This window comes from Phyllobates terribilis, unplaced genomic scaffold, assembly GCF_046119375.1.
Source record: "Phyllobates terribilis strain yellow unplaced genomic scaffold, ASM4611937v1 Scaffold_2__4_contigs__length_985480577, whole genome shotgun sequence".
NCBI classification, from domain to species: Eukaryota; Metazoa; Chordata; class Amphibia; order Anura; family Dendrobatidae; genus Phyllobates; species Phyllobates terribilis.
The window spans coordinates 905,052,533-905,069,100 of NW_027362762.1; the positions used below are offsets into that span (position 1 = coordinate 905,052,533).

Below are 16,568 nucleotides of genomic sequence, written 5' to 3' on the forward strand. Positions count from 1 at the left end.
TGGTCTTAATCCCTAGACCACTGATTAAATTGTGCTAAAATTACTATGAAGTGCACACCTTTTAACGCCTTACTGACAAGGCCAGTTTTTGTACTTTCATTTTTTCTCCCCATCTTCCATGAGTCATAACTTTTTTCATATTTCCGCAGTTATAAAACAAAATGTAATTCCATAGTTTTTACAGTGTTTTCAGTGTGACCTGAAAACATGATTGTTCGGGTCAGAACGATTGTGACGATATTAAACTTTTGTAGTTCTATTTCTACTGGTTAAAAAATAACAGAACTTTCTTTAAAAAAAAAAAAAAAAAAAAAAAATTGGTTCATTATTTACAGGTTTTTTTTTCATTTTTCCGTCATTAATGGAACAGTATCAGGTTTAAGGTGTGGTTTTCAGCAGTATAATTTTGTGGCAATTCTGGCTTTTTTTTTTTTGCTTTACAGTGTTTTCCATACATAATTTTAATCTTGGCAGATAGGATATCTGTGGACTTGGGTGGCCAAGTTAGTGTGCCACCAGGATTGTGCCACTTACAGAGACAGACGGCGGAATTTAGGGGTTTAAACGCTGATCACTGCTGTTAGAGGCGGTGCTGCCTGTATAACACCAGCCAGACATTAGTGCATGGAGCGGGCTCAGCTCCTGGACCCTCCCTCTGGACCCTCCCTCTGGACCCTCCCTCTGGACCCTCCCTCTGGACCCTCCAGCACAGATCTCCTGACTAGTTCCCTTTAAACATACAGATTTACATTCAAGTAAGGCTCATGGACAGTGGATACGAATTATCTCATAGAAACCAAAGTGTAATAAATACATAGCGCAGGATAATAAAGTGATGGCAGGCTCCATAGGCATCTTTTTCTCACATATTTTAAAAAAATAAATAATCTTTTGGAGGGCAGGGCTGAAAATAAGATAAAGTGTCAACTCTGACGTTGCTCTTAAATACATTCTGGAATCGGTACAAAACGGCTTCAGTTAAAGTTAGTTTTCCTTAAATGTCTGTTAGGTATTTCTATGGCACTGACTTGAAGCGGCCAGGATCCCCCCATAATGCCCGCTTGTATAGCCACTCCTGTGACCACCGCCAAATCCGGGTCTACAGACGTATTTGGTTCTTTGTCAAAGTAGTCCCTGATAACTTGGCGTATGCGGGGTATGCGAGTGGAGCCCCCCACAAGGACAATTTCATCCACTTCATCCTTTTGGAGGTGTCCTTCCTTTAGCACTCGTTCAATTGGCACCAGAACCTTCTGGAAAAGGTCTTCGTTCAGGTGCTCAAAGAGCTTTCGTGAAATCTCAGCTTCAAAATGGACCAGCTCCATATTGCTGAGACCATGCTGCCGGTCCTCCGCACGCCTTGCGGCTTCCTCCATCGGTGGTACCTTTTTATTTTGCTTGTCCACTTTACTTGGTTGTCGTGTTGGCAATGTCAATGGCATACGGACCCAGGAGGAATTGTACAAGGTGAGGTTCAACTTGACGTCCTCCACGGACTGCCGGAGCCTGTGGATTTCTTCTTTTAGTGGAGGCAGTGACCCGTAAGTGGTATAAATACTGTCATATAAATACTGTAGAAGTCTCTGATTGAAGTCCTGTCCGCCGAGCTTATTGTTACCTGAAAGGATACAAGAAACTAGTAAAACCAAGGCCAAATGGACAGCGACCCTCTTTAACCTCTTCCCGCCATGGCTAGTTTTGATTCTTGAACTTGAGATTTTTTTTTCCTCCCCTTCTTCGAAGAGCAATAATTTTATTTTTACGTTGACATAGCTGTATGAGGGCTTGTTTTTTGCAAAGCAAGTAAAATTTCGACAGACTTTAATTTTACTTTATTATGTAACCAACAAAAAAAAAAATGGTTTAAAGTGTAGCAAGAGGATAAAAAAAAAAAAAAAAAAAAATACTAAATTATATATTTAAAAAAAGAGATAAAAATGATCTGGCAAATCAGTTTTACAAATCAGGATTACGATGATACCAAACACATATACATATATTTTTTTTAGTAGCTAACAACAACAAAGAAATTTATATAAAGTAAAAGAAAAAATTTGGTTAGTGTGGCCATCTTCCGAGACGAGTAACTTTATTTTTCCGTCAATGGAGCTTTATGACGACTTGTTAATGACAACTTGCAACAAATAAAACCCACTGGTATCGCCTTGTGGTACATGATGATTGGATCACTTTTACTGCATTTCTGGGGGGAGGTGCAGCAATTCTGGTATTGTAATTGTAATTTGCTTTACAGCATTTACCATAAGTGTTAAATAATTTTATGCTTTGATAGATCATATGTGGAGATACCAAATATGTATATTTTAATTTCTTTATTTTTGAGGTGGGTTGATTAAAAAAAAAATAAATAGAAAAAAAAGTTTCAGATTTTTTTTTTTGTCTCCCTAAAAGACTTAGCAACCCATCAGTATCCCACGATTGCGCTGCGGGGTTGCCAATGGGCTGACAGAGGGAGATTGCTATTGACAGCGGCAACTGAGAAATTAAAGTGCTGGGATCGGAGCCAGGTCCGGTCGCAGAATCAGCTCAGCTTTGTATAACAGCAGGCTTCTGTAGATGATGGCGTGGCTACAACTCCTGAGCACGTGCCGCCATTGCGTTGTTACTATATGCCCAATTGTGGGAAATCACATCCAATCTGGGCAAACAGTCAAGTTCATGTTTGGGAAAGGGTGAAATGGTCTCTGTTGGTATTAATGCACACACTGAACAATATTCGGGAAGAGGACGTGTTCAAAAGTGTGTATTGTATGTATTTGTACATGAAGAGCGCTGGTATGCCGTCTGTGTGATCCCTATAGGCTAATTAGTCTGACTAATTGGCTCTTGTCGTACTGTGGCCACAGCTGACAGAGGATCTTACCCGCCATGGATCTTGTTAGGAACATCCCTCCTTGCTTGTTCAGCAGGGAGACATCCAGCGTTCCGCCTCCCAAATCCACCACCAGGACATTGAACACGTCGGCCTTGTGTAGTCCGTAGGCCATGGCGGCTGCGGTGGGCTCATTGATGATCCTCAAAATATCTAGACCTGTAGTGTGGAGACACGGGTATTAGACGACACTCGCATCCTGATAAAATACATCAGTAACAAAAATGGACCAAAGCCACGATGGCAGGGAAGTGTCGGGTTTGTGATGTACCCTTGAGGTCATTCCCAAGAACCAGCAAGTTCAGGGAGTAGATCACTGCAATGAAGGGACAAGTCACCCTCAACTGTGGCAGTGATTTCTTTTTTTTTTTTTTAACTGAAGCTGCCATTTTTTTTTAAAGCAATAACGTCCTTTTTCCCCTCCTGTGTAGCCAAATGAGGCTTTGCATTTTTGTGAAATAAAATGTAATTGGATAAGTACAGCTTATTATGTCTCTCTGGGGGGAGCTTCATTAAAGAAGAAAGGCAATTTTTCCATTATTTTCCATCCCCCATTTTAAATTTTGCAAGGTTCGCCGTGCAGCATGAATCACTTTACCCTTACGATCACAACAATACCAAATTTATATATTGTTATATATATATATATATATATATATATATTTTTTTTTACTTTAAGACACACTTTTGATATCAATAAAAAAAAGTGTGTGAATCTCATAGTCCAGAATCAAATTTCAATGGTGGAGAACACTCACACCACGTCCTTCCCAATCACTGAGAAAACTGAGTAGCAACAGAGTTCTCTCCCCTCCTACCCGATACTGATCGGTGTGATCAGTGCGGGGCAGGAGAGGAAGCTACATGGACTCGTACATCACTACAGCAGCATGGACGCTGCAGGTCCTGAGTAGCTGAAAGACCTGCCTGGGAGGAACCTCAAAATGTGAACAGGCAACACCAATTATGTTTAGATTGTTTGTCTGCTTGTACATAGGTAGCCTATTTGACTCTTCGGCCTCATGCTTTGGTAGATGGTGGACAAGAGGTCATAGCTAGCCATCCGGTTGCCACAGCAAGGGATGTGCACCCCTTGCTCATGTTGCGGACAGCCGATGTGATGACAGAGGGAGCGCCCTCCCTCTGTCTAACCACCTAGACGCCACAGTCACTTCTGAACATGGGATTAAACTGTCAAAATAATATTTTTATTTAATTCCAGCTGTTACACCAGGAGTCTGGCTGTCAATCACTGCTAAGCTCCTGAGGTGCCAGCACAGACTACACCCCATCTATTCCAAGTTAAAAGGTTCTCCAGCACCTAAACATTGATCTCCAATCCTTAGAAAATTCCAATTGGGGTCCGACTTCCAGCACCTCAGTTGATCAGAAAGGCTAATAAATAAAATTGCCCTTCGGAACTTCCTAGATTTGCATTAATACCGCTCTGGACCACATACTGTATTTTTCGGACTATAAGACGCATTTCTTTCCTCCAAAATTTTGGAGGAAAGTGGGGGGTGCGTCTTATAGTCCAATATACATAAATTCTATGGCTGTGGGAGGTGGGGGATATGGGGGAAGCACCAGCGGTGGAGTAGCGGGGTACAGGAGGCAGCAGCCACCTGCTGCAGCCTACACTGTGCCTGTTACTAAAGAAAAAGAATATTCACTGCTCCCCACGCCCATGGGCACGGGGAGCAGTGAATATTAATTTTCCTTAACAGCCGGCACACTGTGCCTGTGTGGCACCCCAGGGGTCTGGTTGCCACAGTAATAGGAATATTACGTCTGAGAGCAAGTGGGAGGTTTCTCTGGTCAGGAGCCCTAAGCATGCAACACTGCCCGCCCAGACCTGGGAGGGGAGGAATCTGCCCTTATAAACTGGGTCTGGGGCGGGATTAGGTCAGTCAGAGTCTGGGAGTCAGAGCCTGGAGGGGGAAAGTTACAGCAGGAGCTCTGTAGGAGCTAGGAGCAGAAGACCGGGGGCTGGAAGCTAAGCAGAGATATAGCTCGCCCTGGCAGAAGAATCTGATAACCGGACACAGAAGTCCGAGGCTGTGGGGACTGATATCCGCCCAGCAGCAGAAACCAGCAGGGGATTCCAGGTCCTCTGGCCATAGAAGCCCGGAGGCTCAGTCACAAGGAAGGGACCAGCACCGCCATCCAGGAGCGGAGGCTAACAGAAGGCCCCAAGTCACCAGCCATACGGGTGAGCACCACACGGTATACTCAGGGATGTGGGCTACTTCTACCCGCTTACAGCAAGGTAGCCAGAAAGAGGGCAGATAGACGGGGAGGCCTACAACTCCACCTGGCCAGGGGAACTCCTGTTTGCTCGCAGACTGACCAGGCCCCTTATGCTAGCCAGTACTCCTGGGAGGGTCTGCCTTAATATCACCAGTAAAGACCCTGAACTGCACTGCAAAGACTCTGAGTCGTTCCTGCTCATCGCCGCACCAGCACTACTAGTGCTGGGACGCCCGCGCACCATCACGCCCATCATCCACATTCCCTGCCCTGAGGCCATACTCCTCCCGTGGGGAGTTATCCCATCTTTTGCTGCGCACACCACACCACACCAGCCTCAGCGGACTGCCTCGCAGCGGCGGTACACCCTGACCGCAATCCACGGGTGGCGTAGTCGGACAATTAACTTAAAACCCACAAAATACCGCCATTGGCCTGACCACCCTGAGCCACGGGACCGGGTCACCGCCACGGATACTAAAACCCCCAGAAGCCCGGTTCCGGGTGCCCCTCGGCCCAGGGGGCAAGTCACCTGCAGCACGGCTCCTGGTATGTTTGGCACCCTTCATCCTTGTATGTATGGCCCCCCTCATCCTGGTATGCTTGGCACCCCCTGATCCTGGTCGAGCTGCACAGAAAAAAAATAAACAATTATACTCACTTCCTCTCTCCTCCAGAGCTGTGTACCGCTCTGTGCCGGAATAGTCACTGCTCCCCACGCCGGGACTGCGTGCGTGAAGAGCAGTGACCATTCATTCTCCCTAATAGCACACACACTGTAGCCACAGCGCTACAGTCCAGGCGTAGGGAGCAGTGACTATTCCGGCACAGAGCGGGACACAGCACTGGTGGAGAGAGGAGGAGAGTATAATTGTTTATTCTTTTTCAGTGCAGCGCGACCAGGATCAGGGGGTGCCAAGCATACCAGGAAGAAGCATCAGGGGGGCCATACATACAGGAATGAAGGTGCCATACATACCAGGAAGAGGGATGAGGGGGGGTCATACATACATGGATGAAAAGTGCCATACATACCAAGAAGAGGGATGAGGGGGGCCATACATACATACAAAGATGAGGCATGAGGGGGGGCCATACATACAAAGATGAGGCATGAGGAGGGCCATACATACAAGGATGAGGCATCAGGAGGGCCATACATACAAGGATGAGGCATGAGGAGGGCCATACATACAAGGATGAGGCATGAATGGGGCCATACATACAAGGATGAGGCATGAGGAGGGCCATACATACAAGGATGAGGCATGAGGAGGGCCATACATACAAAGATGAGGCATGAGGGGGGCCATACATACAAAGATGAAGAGTGCCATACATACAAAGATGAAGAGTGCCATACATACAAAGATGAAGAGTGCCATACATACAAAGATGAAGAGTGCCATACATACAAAGATGAAGAGTGCCATACATACAAAGATGAAGAGTGCCATACATACAAAGATGAAGAGTGCCATACATACAAAGATGAAGAGTGCCATACATACCAGGAAGAGGAATGAAGGTGCCATACATACCAGGATGGGTGTGAGGGGGAAGGCCATACATACCAGGATGAAGGGTGCCATACATACCTGGAAGAGGGATGAAGGGGGCCAGGCATACCAGGATGGGGGATTGGGGTGCCATGCATATCAGGATGGGGATGAGGGCAACTTATAACAGGAAGGAGGGGGCCATATATACCAGGATGGGGGACATTACCCCTATAACAGTGTCAGCAGCAGACCCCCTCCCCCTTAACGGGGCATCATGACCACATTTTTTGCTTAAATTTTTTTTTTCCTATTTTCCTCCTTTAAAACCTAGGTGCGTCTTATTGTCCGATGCGTCTTATAGTCCGAAAAATACGGTACCTGCGAGATTAGCAGCCTTTACAGTGTAGTTACGCTGTCTTTCATCGAACTCTGCCGGCACTGAAATGACAGCTTTAGAGACGAGAAGACCCAGATACTCCTCCGCCATCTTCTTTAGCGTTAGAAGCAGCTGAGAGCCAATGTACTCCGGGGTCACTGTAAAGGTCTCGTTGGTTTTGATTGAATACACAGCTTCACCATTCTTGTAGAGAACCTGGAATAGAAGAGATCAGAATCAGCCCGGTCCACATAGTTCTCAATAGACATTTGGCCCAACAACCATTCAGATTTGGAGTCTGTAGATGAGGTTGTCCACTATTTTGGATACCACCTAGAAGCTTTGGACCACAATATGGCGTTACACATAATACTCAGGAACATACAGACGAATTTTACAATTATAAAATAACGCACATGTAGAGTTCTCCGTCACTGTAGTTACATGTTCTTCCTCAGCAGCTCTCACCTTGAACGGATACCTGTCACTTTCTTTTTCCAACTCCTCACGTGTAAACGTCTTTCCAATAAATCTTTTGGTATCGTAGATGGTGTTCTGTGGATTGGAGTCGGCGAGCTCCTGGCCTTCGTACCCGGTGTACACGTCATCTTCAGTGAAGGACACGATGCTCGGTATGCTCTGATGTCCACTGCTATCTGCGATGACTTTCACTTCTCCTGTGCCGGGATGAAAGACACCAACCGAGCAGTACGTCGTTCCAAGATCTATGCCAATCACCTTTGGAGTGGGCATGGGGAGATACTGCTGTGCCAGGTAACCCGCCAGGAGGAGAGTCAAGATAGCAGAACCTGGAAGAAGAAAGGGGAGAAATGGACAAGTTCATATGTCTGGCTGGATAATAGGAGCCTTCACCATGTAGTGTATACAGTGACATAACATAGAACAGGGAAACCTACAAAAGACACCCAGCCTCCCTCTTCTAGTAAGAGGTTAAAGGGGTTGTCTAGAACTATTATATTTTTTTTTTTTTACTATGAGCGTAAGAACTAATAGGCAGGTAGTGATTCAGCTGCTCCACACCAACCGAGCAGCTCTTCTTCTTCCAGGCTACTCTGACAAAGGGGCGCGACCGCCGACATCATGCTGATTTGCAGCCAACTCCCTGCAGTTAGGCAGCGGGATGACATCGGCAGTCAATCGGGATGACATCGGCAGTCAATCGGGGTGACATCGGCAGTCAGTCAATCGGGGTGACATCGGCAGTCAGTCAATCGGGGTGACATCGGCAGTCAGTCAATCGGGATGACATCGGCAGTCAGTCAATCGGGATGACATCGGCAGTCAGTCAATCGGGGTGACATCGGCAGTCAGTCAATCGGGGTGACATCGGCAGTCAATCGGGGTGACATCGGCAGTCAATCGGGGTGACATCGGCAGTCAGTCAATCGGGGTGACATCGGCAGTCAATCGGGGTGACATCGGCAGTCAATCGGGGTGACATCGGCAGTCAATCGGGGTGACATCGGCAGTCACGCCCCGTCAGCAGAGTGGAGGAGAAGCCGCTGCTCTGTCTATGTGATGTCAGTGGGGGCCAATGAATCACCGTCAGGAGCGGCCAGCGATTACTCTGTGCTGGCAGACATCGGAGCCAGGCACAAAACATTCAAGTAGGTAGCAACTACATTTCAGTAAGTTTCTAGGCCAGTTGTAAAAAAACATACACAATCCTGAATAACCCCTTCAGCAATGGAAAATATGCCCATAGTTGTGCACAAGATAAATACAAGAAATGCCACAACTCAGCTTTCCCAAGATCAGTCATAACGAAGAAACTGGTAACTCTGATGGTAATCAGTCATCCCACAAGGCCGGTCATACAAACCTTTGTATTAACTGTGGAGGTGACATCAGAGAGCAGGAGAGCGGGTTTTGTACAATGTGCATTCATTCTGCAGGTTACATTGTACGGGTCCCTACTGGGACATCTATAGGACTGGCTCATAGTGGGAGGTCCTGAGTGTCGGCATTTCCCCTTCTATGACATCCATATGCTCTATAGGCCACATGGACAGAAGACCAGCCGCCATCATCAGGGACCTGCAGCTCTCAGCTCGTCGAGTCCATACCATTGAGATGAATCTAACTATTTTAAGTTACACAGGCCGACAAGATGCAGAATGGTTGTGGTTGGTCCTAGTCCTTTTGGTAGGTATTGTGCCGGTCTGTACAGCTGCACCCCTAATTATCCTGCATCATTCACTCGCAGTACAGGCAGGGCATGCTGGGAGTTGTAGTTTTACAACATATGGAAAGTCACAGATTGCAGTTCATTGTGCTCGAGTGTGACGTACTAAAGTCTCCTCCACATGACTGATGGTCTGAGGCTTTACTGCGACAGATAATCATGGGGCCCACAAAAAAAAACATCACTGCCAGTGACTGCAATGACATCACAGAACTGATCCATCACAGTCGCCCCATACCAGTTAGTGTACCAATGTCAGTATTGATTACTAAGTCTCGTCCACACAAGATGGAAGAGTCTGTAATAAATCTGCCAGCGGACGTCACCCTCGACCCAAAGAGAATCTGCTGTAAATCTGCCAGCGGACGTCACCGCCGACCCAAGGAGAATCTGCAGCAAATCTGCCAGCGGACGTCACCGCCGACCCAAGGAGAATCTGCAGCAAATCTGCCAGCAGACGTCACCCTCGACCCAAAGAGAATCTGCTGTAAATCTGCCAGCGGACGTCACCGCCGACCCAAGGAGAATCTGTAGTAAATCTGCCAGTGGACGTCACCGCCGACCCAAGGAGAATCTGTAGTAAATCTGCCAGTGGACGTCACCAACGACCCAAAGAGGATCTGCAGCAAATCTGCCAGCGGACGTCACCGCCGACCCAAGGAGAATCTGCAGCAAATCTGCCAGCAGACGTCACCCTCGACCCAAAGAGAATCTGCTGTAAATCTGCAAGCGGACGTCACCGCCGACCCAAGGAGAATCTGCAGCAAATCTGCCAGCGGACGTCACTGCCGACCCAAGGAGAATCTGCTGTAAATCTGCCAGCGGACATCACCGCCGACCCAAGGAGAATCTGCTGTAAATCTGCCAGCGGACGTCACCGTCGATCCAAGGAGAATCTGCTGTAAATCTGCCAGCGGACGTCACCGCCGACCCAAAGAGGATCTGCAGCAAATCTGCCAGCGGATGTCACCCCCGACCCAAAGAGGATCTGCAGCAAATCTGCCAGCGGACGTCACCGCCGACCCAAGGAGAATCTGCTGTAAATCTGCCAGCGGACGTCACCGCCGACCCAAAGAGGATCTGCAGCAGGTCAGCGTTCCACATGCAGATCGCTCTTCCACCAAGTTTACTTGTGGAAATTCAGTGAAAAAAAAAGGTTTTCCTCACAAATCCAAGGCAAAACCACTCACACCTCATGTGGATTTGTTGTTGGAAATATCTCAAAGAGTATAAAAAGGTGAAAATCTGCGACAGGATCTGACCTGCTGAAAATCTGTCAATTCCGAAGTGAGAGATCTGTAAGACCTCATTCACACGTGATGGGCTGCAGAGTCTCCGCCTGAACAATCAGCACAGATCGCGCCCCGTGCGAGCGTACAGACAGGGGGAAAGGCTGCGGATTGTTCACACACAGGACGTCCGTGTAGTAAATCACCAGCTATGTGGACGTCTCCTGCACGCTGCATAGAAAACCAATTCCATGTGGACGCAGCAGGAACGGGATGAAATCTGAGGTAAAAATACAGCAAAAAAACAAACAAATTGACACACTGAAGATTTTCAAACTTGTCCCGTGCGCTAGTTTCCATGTAAAACTCATTCCCATAGCGCCCGGAGGGTTCTGTAATGAGCTGAAGCTCACGTGTCTCTGACGTCACACACCACCGCCACGTGTCTAATGCTAACGAGTCACATGACAGAGAAAACAGTCACCTGACCAAAGTCTCAAGTGGATGAACTGTCCATTCCAACCAATCAGATTCCAGCAGTCATCCCTCAGCGGTACAGCCAATCAGATTCCAGCAGTCATCCCTCAGCGGTACAGCCAATCAGATTCCAGCAGTCATCCCTCAGCGGTACAGCCAATCAGATTCCAGCAGTCATCCCTCAGCGGTACAGCCAATCAGATTCCAGCTGTCATCTATGAGGTACAACTAATCAGATTCCATCTTCCATCTCTCAGCGGTACAGCCAATCAGATTCCAGCAGTCATCTCTCTAAAATGTTTTTATACAAATGCACAAAGCATGGGCAACAAACAAGGAGAATTGGAACTACTAACGCAGGAAAAGAAATATGATGTCATTGGAATCACTGAAACTTGGTGGGACGATACACATGATTGGAATAAAAGGCTAAAAGGATACAACTTATTTGCAAGAAACAGACTTGATAAACGAGGAGGAGGTGTCGCATTGTATGTTAGAAAAGCGTATATCTGCACAGAGATTGAAGCTTCAGAGACTGGGAGTTCTGTGGAAACTGTTTGGGTAAGAATACAAGGAGAGAACAACGGAAAGGACACCATTGTAGGCATTTACTACAGGCCACCTGGGCAAGCTGAAGATATGGATGAACTCTTTATGTATCAAATGACCAAGTTCTCCAAAAAATATGACGTAGTGGTCATGGGAGATTTCAACTATCCAGACATTTGTTGGGAATCTCTCTCAAGTAAAACTAACAGGTCAAGCAAATTCTTATCCTCTCTTGCTCACAACTTTATCTTCCAAAAGGTAGGGGAGAAAACAAGGGGATCTGCTACTTTGGATCTAATCCTTATAAACAGGGAGGAAATGGTTGAGGAGGTAAAGGTGGCTGGGACCCTAGGAGGCAGCGATCATGCTATTATAGAATTTTGGATAACTAGAGGAGGAAGACATGTGAAGACTCAAACTTCAAGGTTAGATTTTAGAAAGGCAGATTTTAAGAGACTCAGAAAGAGAATAGGAGGGATCCAATGGCTGGATGTCCTTAAGGACAAAAATGTCCAGGAAGGATGGGAAATTTTTAAAAATGAGATTCTCAAAGCACAATCGTTAACAATCCCGAAAAGTAGGAAGAATGGGAAGCATTTAAGGAAACCAGGATGGATGAACACAGAACTTAAACACATGCTAAAAAGAAAGAAAGAAATGTTTATTAAATGGAAAGAGGGAGGCATATCTAAAGAAGATTATAATGCAGTCTGCAGATCCTGCAGGGCATGTATCAGGTTAGCTAAAGCTGACAATGAATTAAGGCTTGCAAGAGATGTCAAAAGCAATAAAAAAGGATTTTGGGGGTATGTCAAAAGTAAAAGAAAAGTCAAAGATGCTATAGGATTTTTACAGGATGAAAATGGAGAAATGGTAAGAGAGGATGTTGAGAAGGCCGAACTTTTTAATTCCTATTTTGCATCTGTTTTCTCTCAGAAAGAAAATGTAACATCAACTGATCTTCACTGTCCTTTTAAAGGAATAGAAGAATCCAAGTTATCTGTAAACAGAAAGATTGTGAGGGAATATTTAGCTAACATAAATGAGTTCAAGTCTCCAGGTCCAGATGAATTACACCCCAGAGTACTGAAGGAGATCGTAGAAGAAATTTTAGAACCACTCTCCATAATCTTTGAAAATTCTTGGAGAACAGGAGAAGTCCCAGAAGACTGGAGAAGAGCAAATGTTGTTCCTATCTTCAAAAAGGGGAAGAAGGTGGACCCAGGGAACTATAGGCCGGTGAGTCTGACTTCTATACCAGGAAAGATCTTTGAACAAATTATTAAACAACATGTATGTAAGTACCTGGATAAGAATGAAGTGATTAACCAGAGTCAGCATGGGTTTATAACTAACAAGTCATGTCAGACTTACTTAATTTCCTTCTATGACAGAATCACTCACTGGGTGGATCAGGGAAATGCTGTAGATATAGTATATCTTGACTTCAGCAAAGCATTTGACAAAGTATCTCACACCATCCTTATTGAAAAAATGACCAAGTATGCAATGGACCAGGCAACTGTTAGGTGGATTCATAACTGGCTTAGTGATCGGACTCAAAGGGTGGTTGTAAATGGCTTCACATCCAGCTGGATGTCTCAAGTGGGGTACCACAGGGCTCCGTCCTGGGACCTGTATTGTTCAACATCTTTATCAATGATTTAGATGAAGGAATTGAGGGTAAACTGATTAAATTTGCTGATGACACAAAGCTAGGAGGGATAGCTAATACTAGAGAAGAGAGAGAGAGGATTCAAAAAGACCTAAATAAACTGGAGCAGTGGGCAGCAACCAACAGAATGGTTTTTAACAGGGAAAAATGCAAAGTACTACATCTGGGCAATAAAAATGAAAAAAGCATATACAGAATGGGAGGAATAGAGCTAAGCAACAGTACATGTGAAAAAGACTTAGGTATACTAATAGATCATAGACTGAACATGAGTCAACAGTGTGATGCAGCAGCAAAAAAGGCAAATACAATTCTGGGATGTATTAACAGAAGCATACAGTCTAGATCACGTGAAGTCATTATCGGTCTTTACTCCTCTTTGGTCAGACCTCATCTGGAATACTGTGTACAGTTTTGGGCACCACATTTTAAAAAAGACATAGACAAACTGGAGCAAGTTCAGAGAAGAGGGACCAGAATGGTGACTGGTCTGCAAACCATGTCCTATGAGGAACGGTTGCAGGATTTGGGAATGTTTAGCTTGCAAAAAAGAAGACTGAGAGGAGACTTAATAGCTGTCTACAAATATGTCAAGGGCTGTCACATTGTAGAAGGATCATCTTTATTCTCATTTGCACAAGGAAAGACTAGAAGCAATGGGATGAAACTAAATGGGAGGAGACACAGATTAGATATTAGAAAAAACTTTTTGACAGTTAGGGTGATTAATGAGTGGAACAGGCTGCCACGAGAGGTGGTGAGTTCCCCTTCAATGGACGTCTTCAAACAGAGGCTGGACAGACATCTGTCTGAGATGATCTAGTGAATCCTGCTTTGAGCAGGGGGTTGGACCAGATGACCCAGGAGGTCCCCTCCAACTCTACCATTCTATGATTCTATGATTCTCAGCGGTACAGGCAATCAGATTCCAGCAGTCATCTCTCAGCGGTACGGGCAATCAGATTCCAGCAGTCATCTCTCAGCGGTACAGCCAATCAGATTCCAGCTGTCATCTCTCAGCGGTACAGCCAATCAGATTCCAGCTGTCATCTCTCAGCGGTACAGCCAATCAGATTCCAGCAGTCATCAGTACAACCAATCAGATTCCAGCAGTCATCCCTCAGCGGTACAGCCAATCAGATTCCAGCTGTCATCTATGAGGTACAACTAATCAGATTCCATCTTCCATCTCTCAGCGGTAAAGCCAATCAGAATCCAGCTCTCATCAGTACAACCAATCAGATTGCAGCAGTCATCTCTCAGCGGTACAGCCAATCAGATTGCAGCAGTCATCACTCAGCGGTACAGCCAATCAGATTGCAGCAGTTATCACTTAGCGGTACAGCCAATCAGATTGCAGCAGTCATCACTCAGCGGTACAGCCAATCAGATTGCAGCAGTTATCACTCAGCGGTACAGCCAATCAGATTGCAGCAGTCATCTCTCAGCGGTACAGCCAATCAGATTCCAGCAGTCATCTCTCAGCGGTACAGCCAATCAGATTCCAGCTGTCATCTCGCAGCTGTACAGCCAGATTCCAGCTGTCATCTCGCAGCTGTACAGCCAATCAGATTCCAGCTGTCATCTCTCAGCTGTACAGCCAATCAGATTCCAGCTGTCATCTCTCAGCTGTACAGCCAATCAGATTCCAGCTGTCATCTCTCAGCTGTACAGCCAATCAGATTCCAGCTGTCATCTCTCAGCTGTACAGCCAATCAGATTCCAGCTGTCATCTCTCAGCGGTACAGCCAATCAGATTCCAGCAGTCATCAGTACAACCAATCAGATTCCAGCAGTCATCCCTCAGCGGTACAGCCAATCAGATTCCAGCTGTCATCTATGAGGTACAACTAATCAGATTCCATCTTCCATCTCTCAGCGGTAAAGCCAATCAGAATCCAGCTCTCATCAGTACAACCAATCAGATTGCAGCAGTCATCTCTCAGCGGTACAGCCAATCAGATTGCAGCAGTCATCACTCAGCGGTACAGCCAATCAGATTGCAGCAGTTATCACTTAGCGGTACAGCCAATCAGATTGCAGCAGTCATCACTCAGCGGTACAGCCAATCAGATTGCAGCAGTTATCACTCAGCGGTACAGCCAATCAGATTGCAGCAGTCATCTCTCAGCGGTACAGCCAATCAGATTCCAGCAGTCATCTCTCAGCGGTACAGCCAATCAGATTCCAGCTGTCATCTCGCAGCTGTACAGCCAATCAGATTCCAGCTGTCATCTCGCAGCTGTACAGCCAATCAGATTCCAGCTGTCATCTCTCAGCTGTACAGCCAATCAGATTCCAGCTGTCATCTCTCAGCTGTACAGCCAATCAGATTCCAGCTGTCATCTCTCAGCTGTACAGCCAATCAGATTCCAGCTGTCATCTCTCAGCTGTACAGCCAATCAGATTCCAGCTGTCATCTCTCAGCTGTACAGCCAATCAGATTCCAGCTGTCATCTCTCAGCTGTACAGCCAATCAGATTCCAGCTGTCATCTCTCAGCTGTACAGCCAATCAGATTCCAGCTGTCATCTCTCAGCTGTACAGCCAATCAGATTCCAGCTGTCATCTCTCAGCAGTAAAGCCAATCAGAATCCAGCTCTCATCAGTACAACCAATCAAATTCCAGCTGTCATCTCTCAGAAGCACAGCCAATCAGAGTCCAGCTGTCAGCTCTCAGAGGTAAAACCAATCAGATTTCAGAGCTCATCTTTTACAGATCCTTTGTGAAATGAAAGCTGATAGCTCATTGGATGCTGAGGACAACCACTCTACCTAGGTTTTGCTAAGCTTCCCCTTCTCTGCCTGTGGTACGTTCCTCCATTCTGTGTCATCATATGTACAGCTGCGACCTGTAGTTCAGCTTCTCCCCGCATTGTCATCCTCCGCAATCACTCACCCAGTATCGTCATTTCCCCGGCCATGGTCCCGGTGTCCGCAGATACCTGTCGGCGCTCACTTCCTGCGCTGATGCTCAGTGATGACTGTACCTTATTACACACACAGCCGCCAGCCGCGCTGCATGCTGGGGCCTCTTCAGTACTGCGCGTCGACAGGGACCGGCATTTCTATACGCATGCGCAGTGTGGAGTGTACGGAGCCGCGCGCGTATAGGTGGGCGGGGTTACAGGGGTAAATCCCGCCTCTGTAGCTCTGACGTCAGTGAGGCTGAGCGTCCTGTCTCCTTGGAAACTCAGGCAAAATTTTCGGCTTGGACTTCTCAGTGAGGTATTACTAGAGAGAAAACCGGCTCTTACTGTCTGCACACAAGCTCATCGGCAGCCATTTTATTGTAGCCCTAATATATACAACAATAGAGGTAAGTAATACAGCAAATGGTAAGTGTGTGTTTATCAGGCAGGTCTGCTCCATAATCACCTGGAAAAGCGCTCAACACTGGAGAAAGACG

At 46.3% G+C, this 16,568-nt stretch overlaps 1 protein-coding gene across 1 annotated transcript; it reads right to left on the reverse strand.

The window, feature by feature from the left end:
* Positions 1–300: 300 nt before the first annotated feature.
* HSPA13 (heat shock protein family A (Hsp70) member 13) lies at positions 301–16,268 on the reverse strand. Its single transcript, XM_073670811.1, has 5 exons — positions 16,059–16,268; positions 7,490–7,830; positions 7,024–7,237; positions 2,885–3,052; positions 301–1,618 (listed from the first exon to the last, which is right to left on the reverse strand). The coding sequence occupies exons 1-5, from the start codon at positions 16,081–16,083 to the stop codon at positions 975–977; spliced, it is 1,392 nt and encodes a 463-aa protein (XP_073526912.1). The 5' UTR covers positions 16,084–16,268; the 3' UTR covers positions 301–974.
* Between the last annotated feature and the right edge of the window lie 300 nt (positions 16,269–16,568).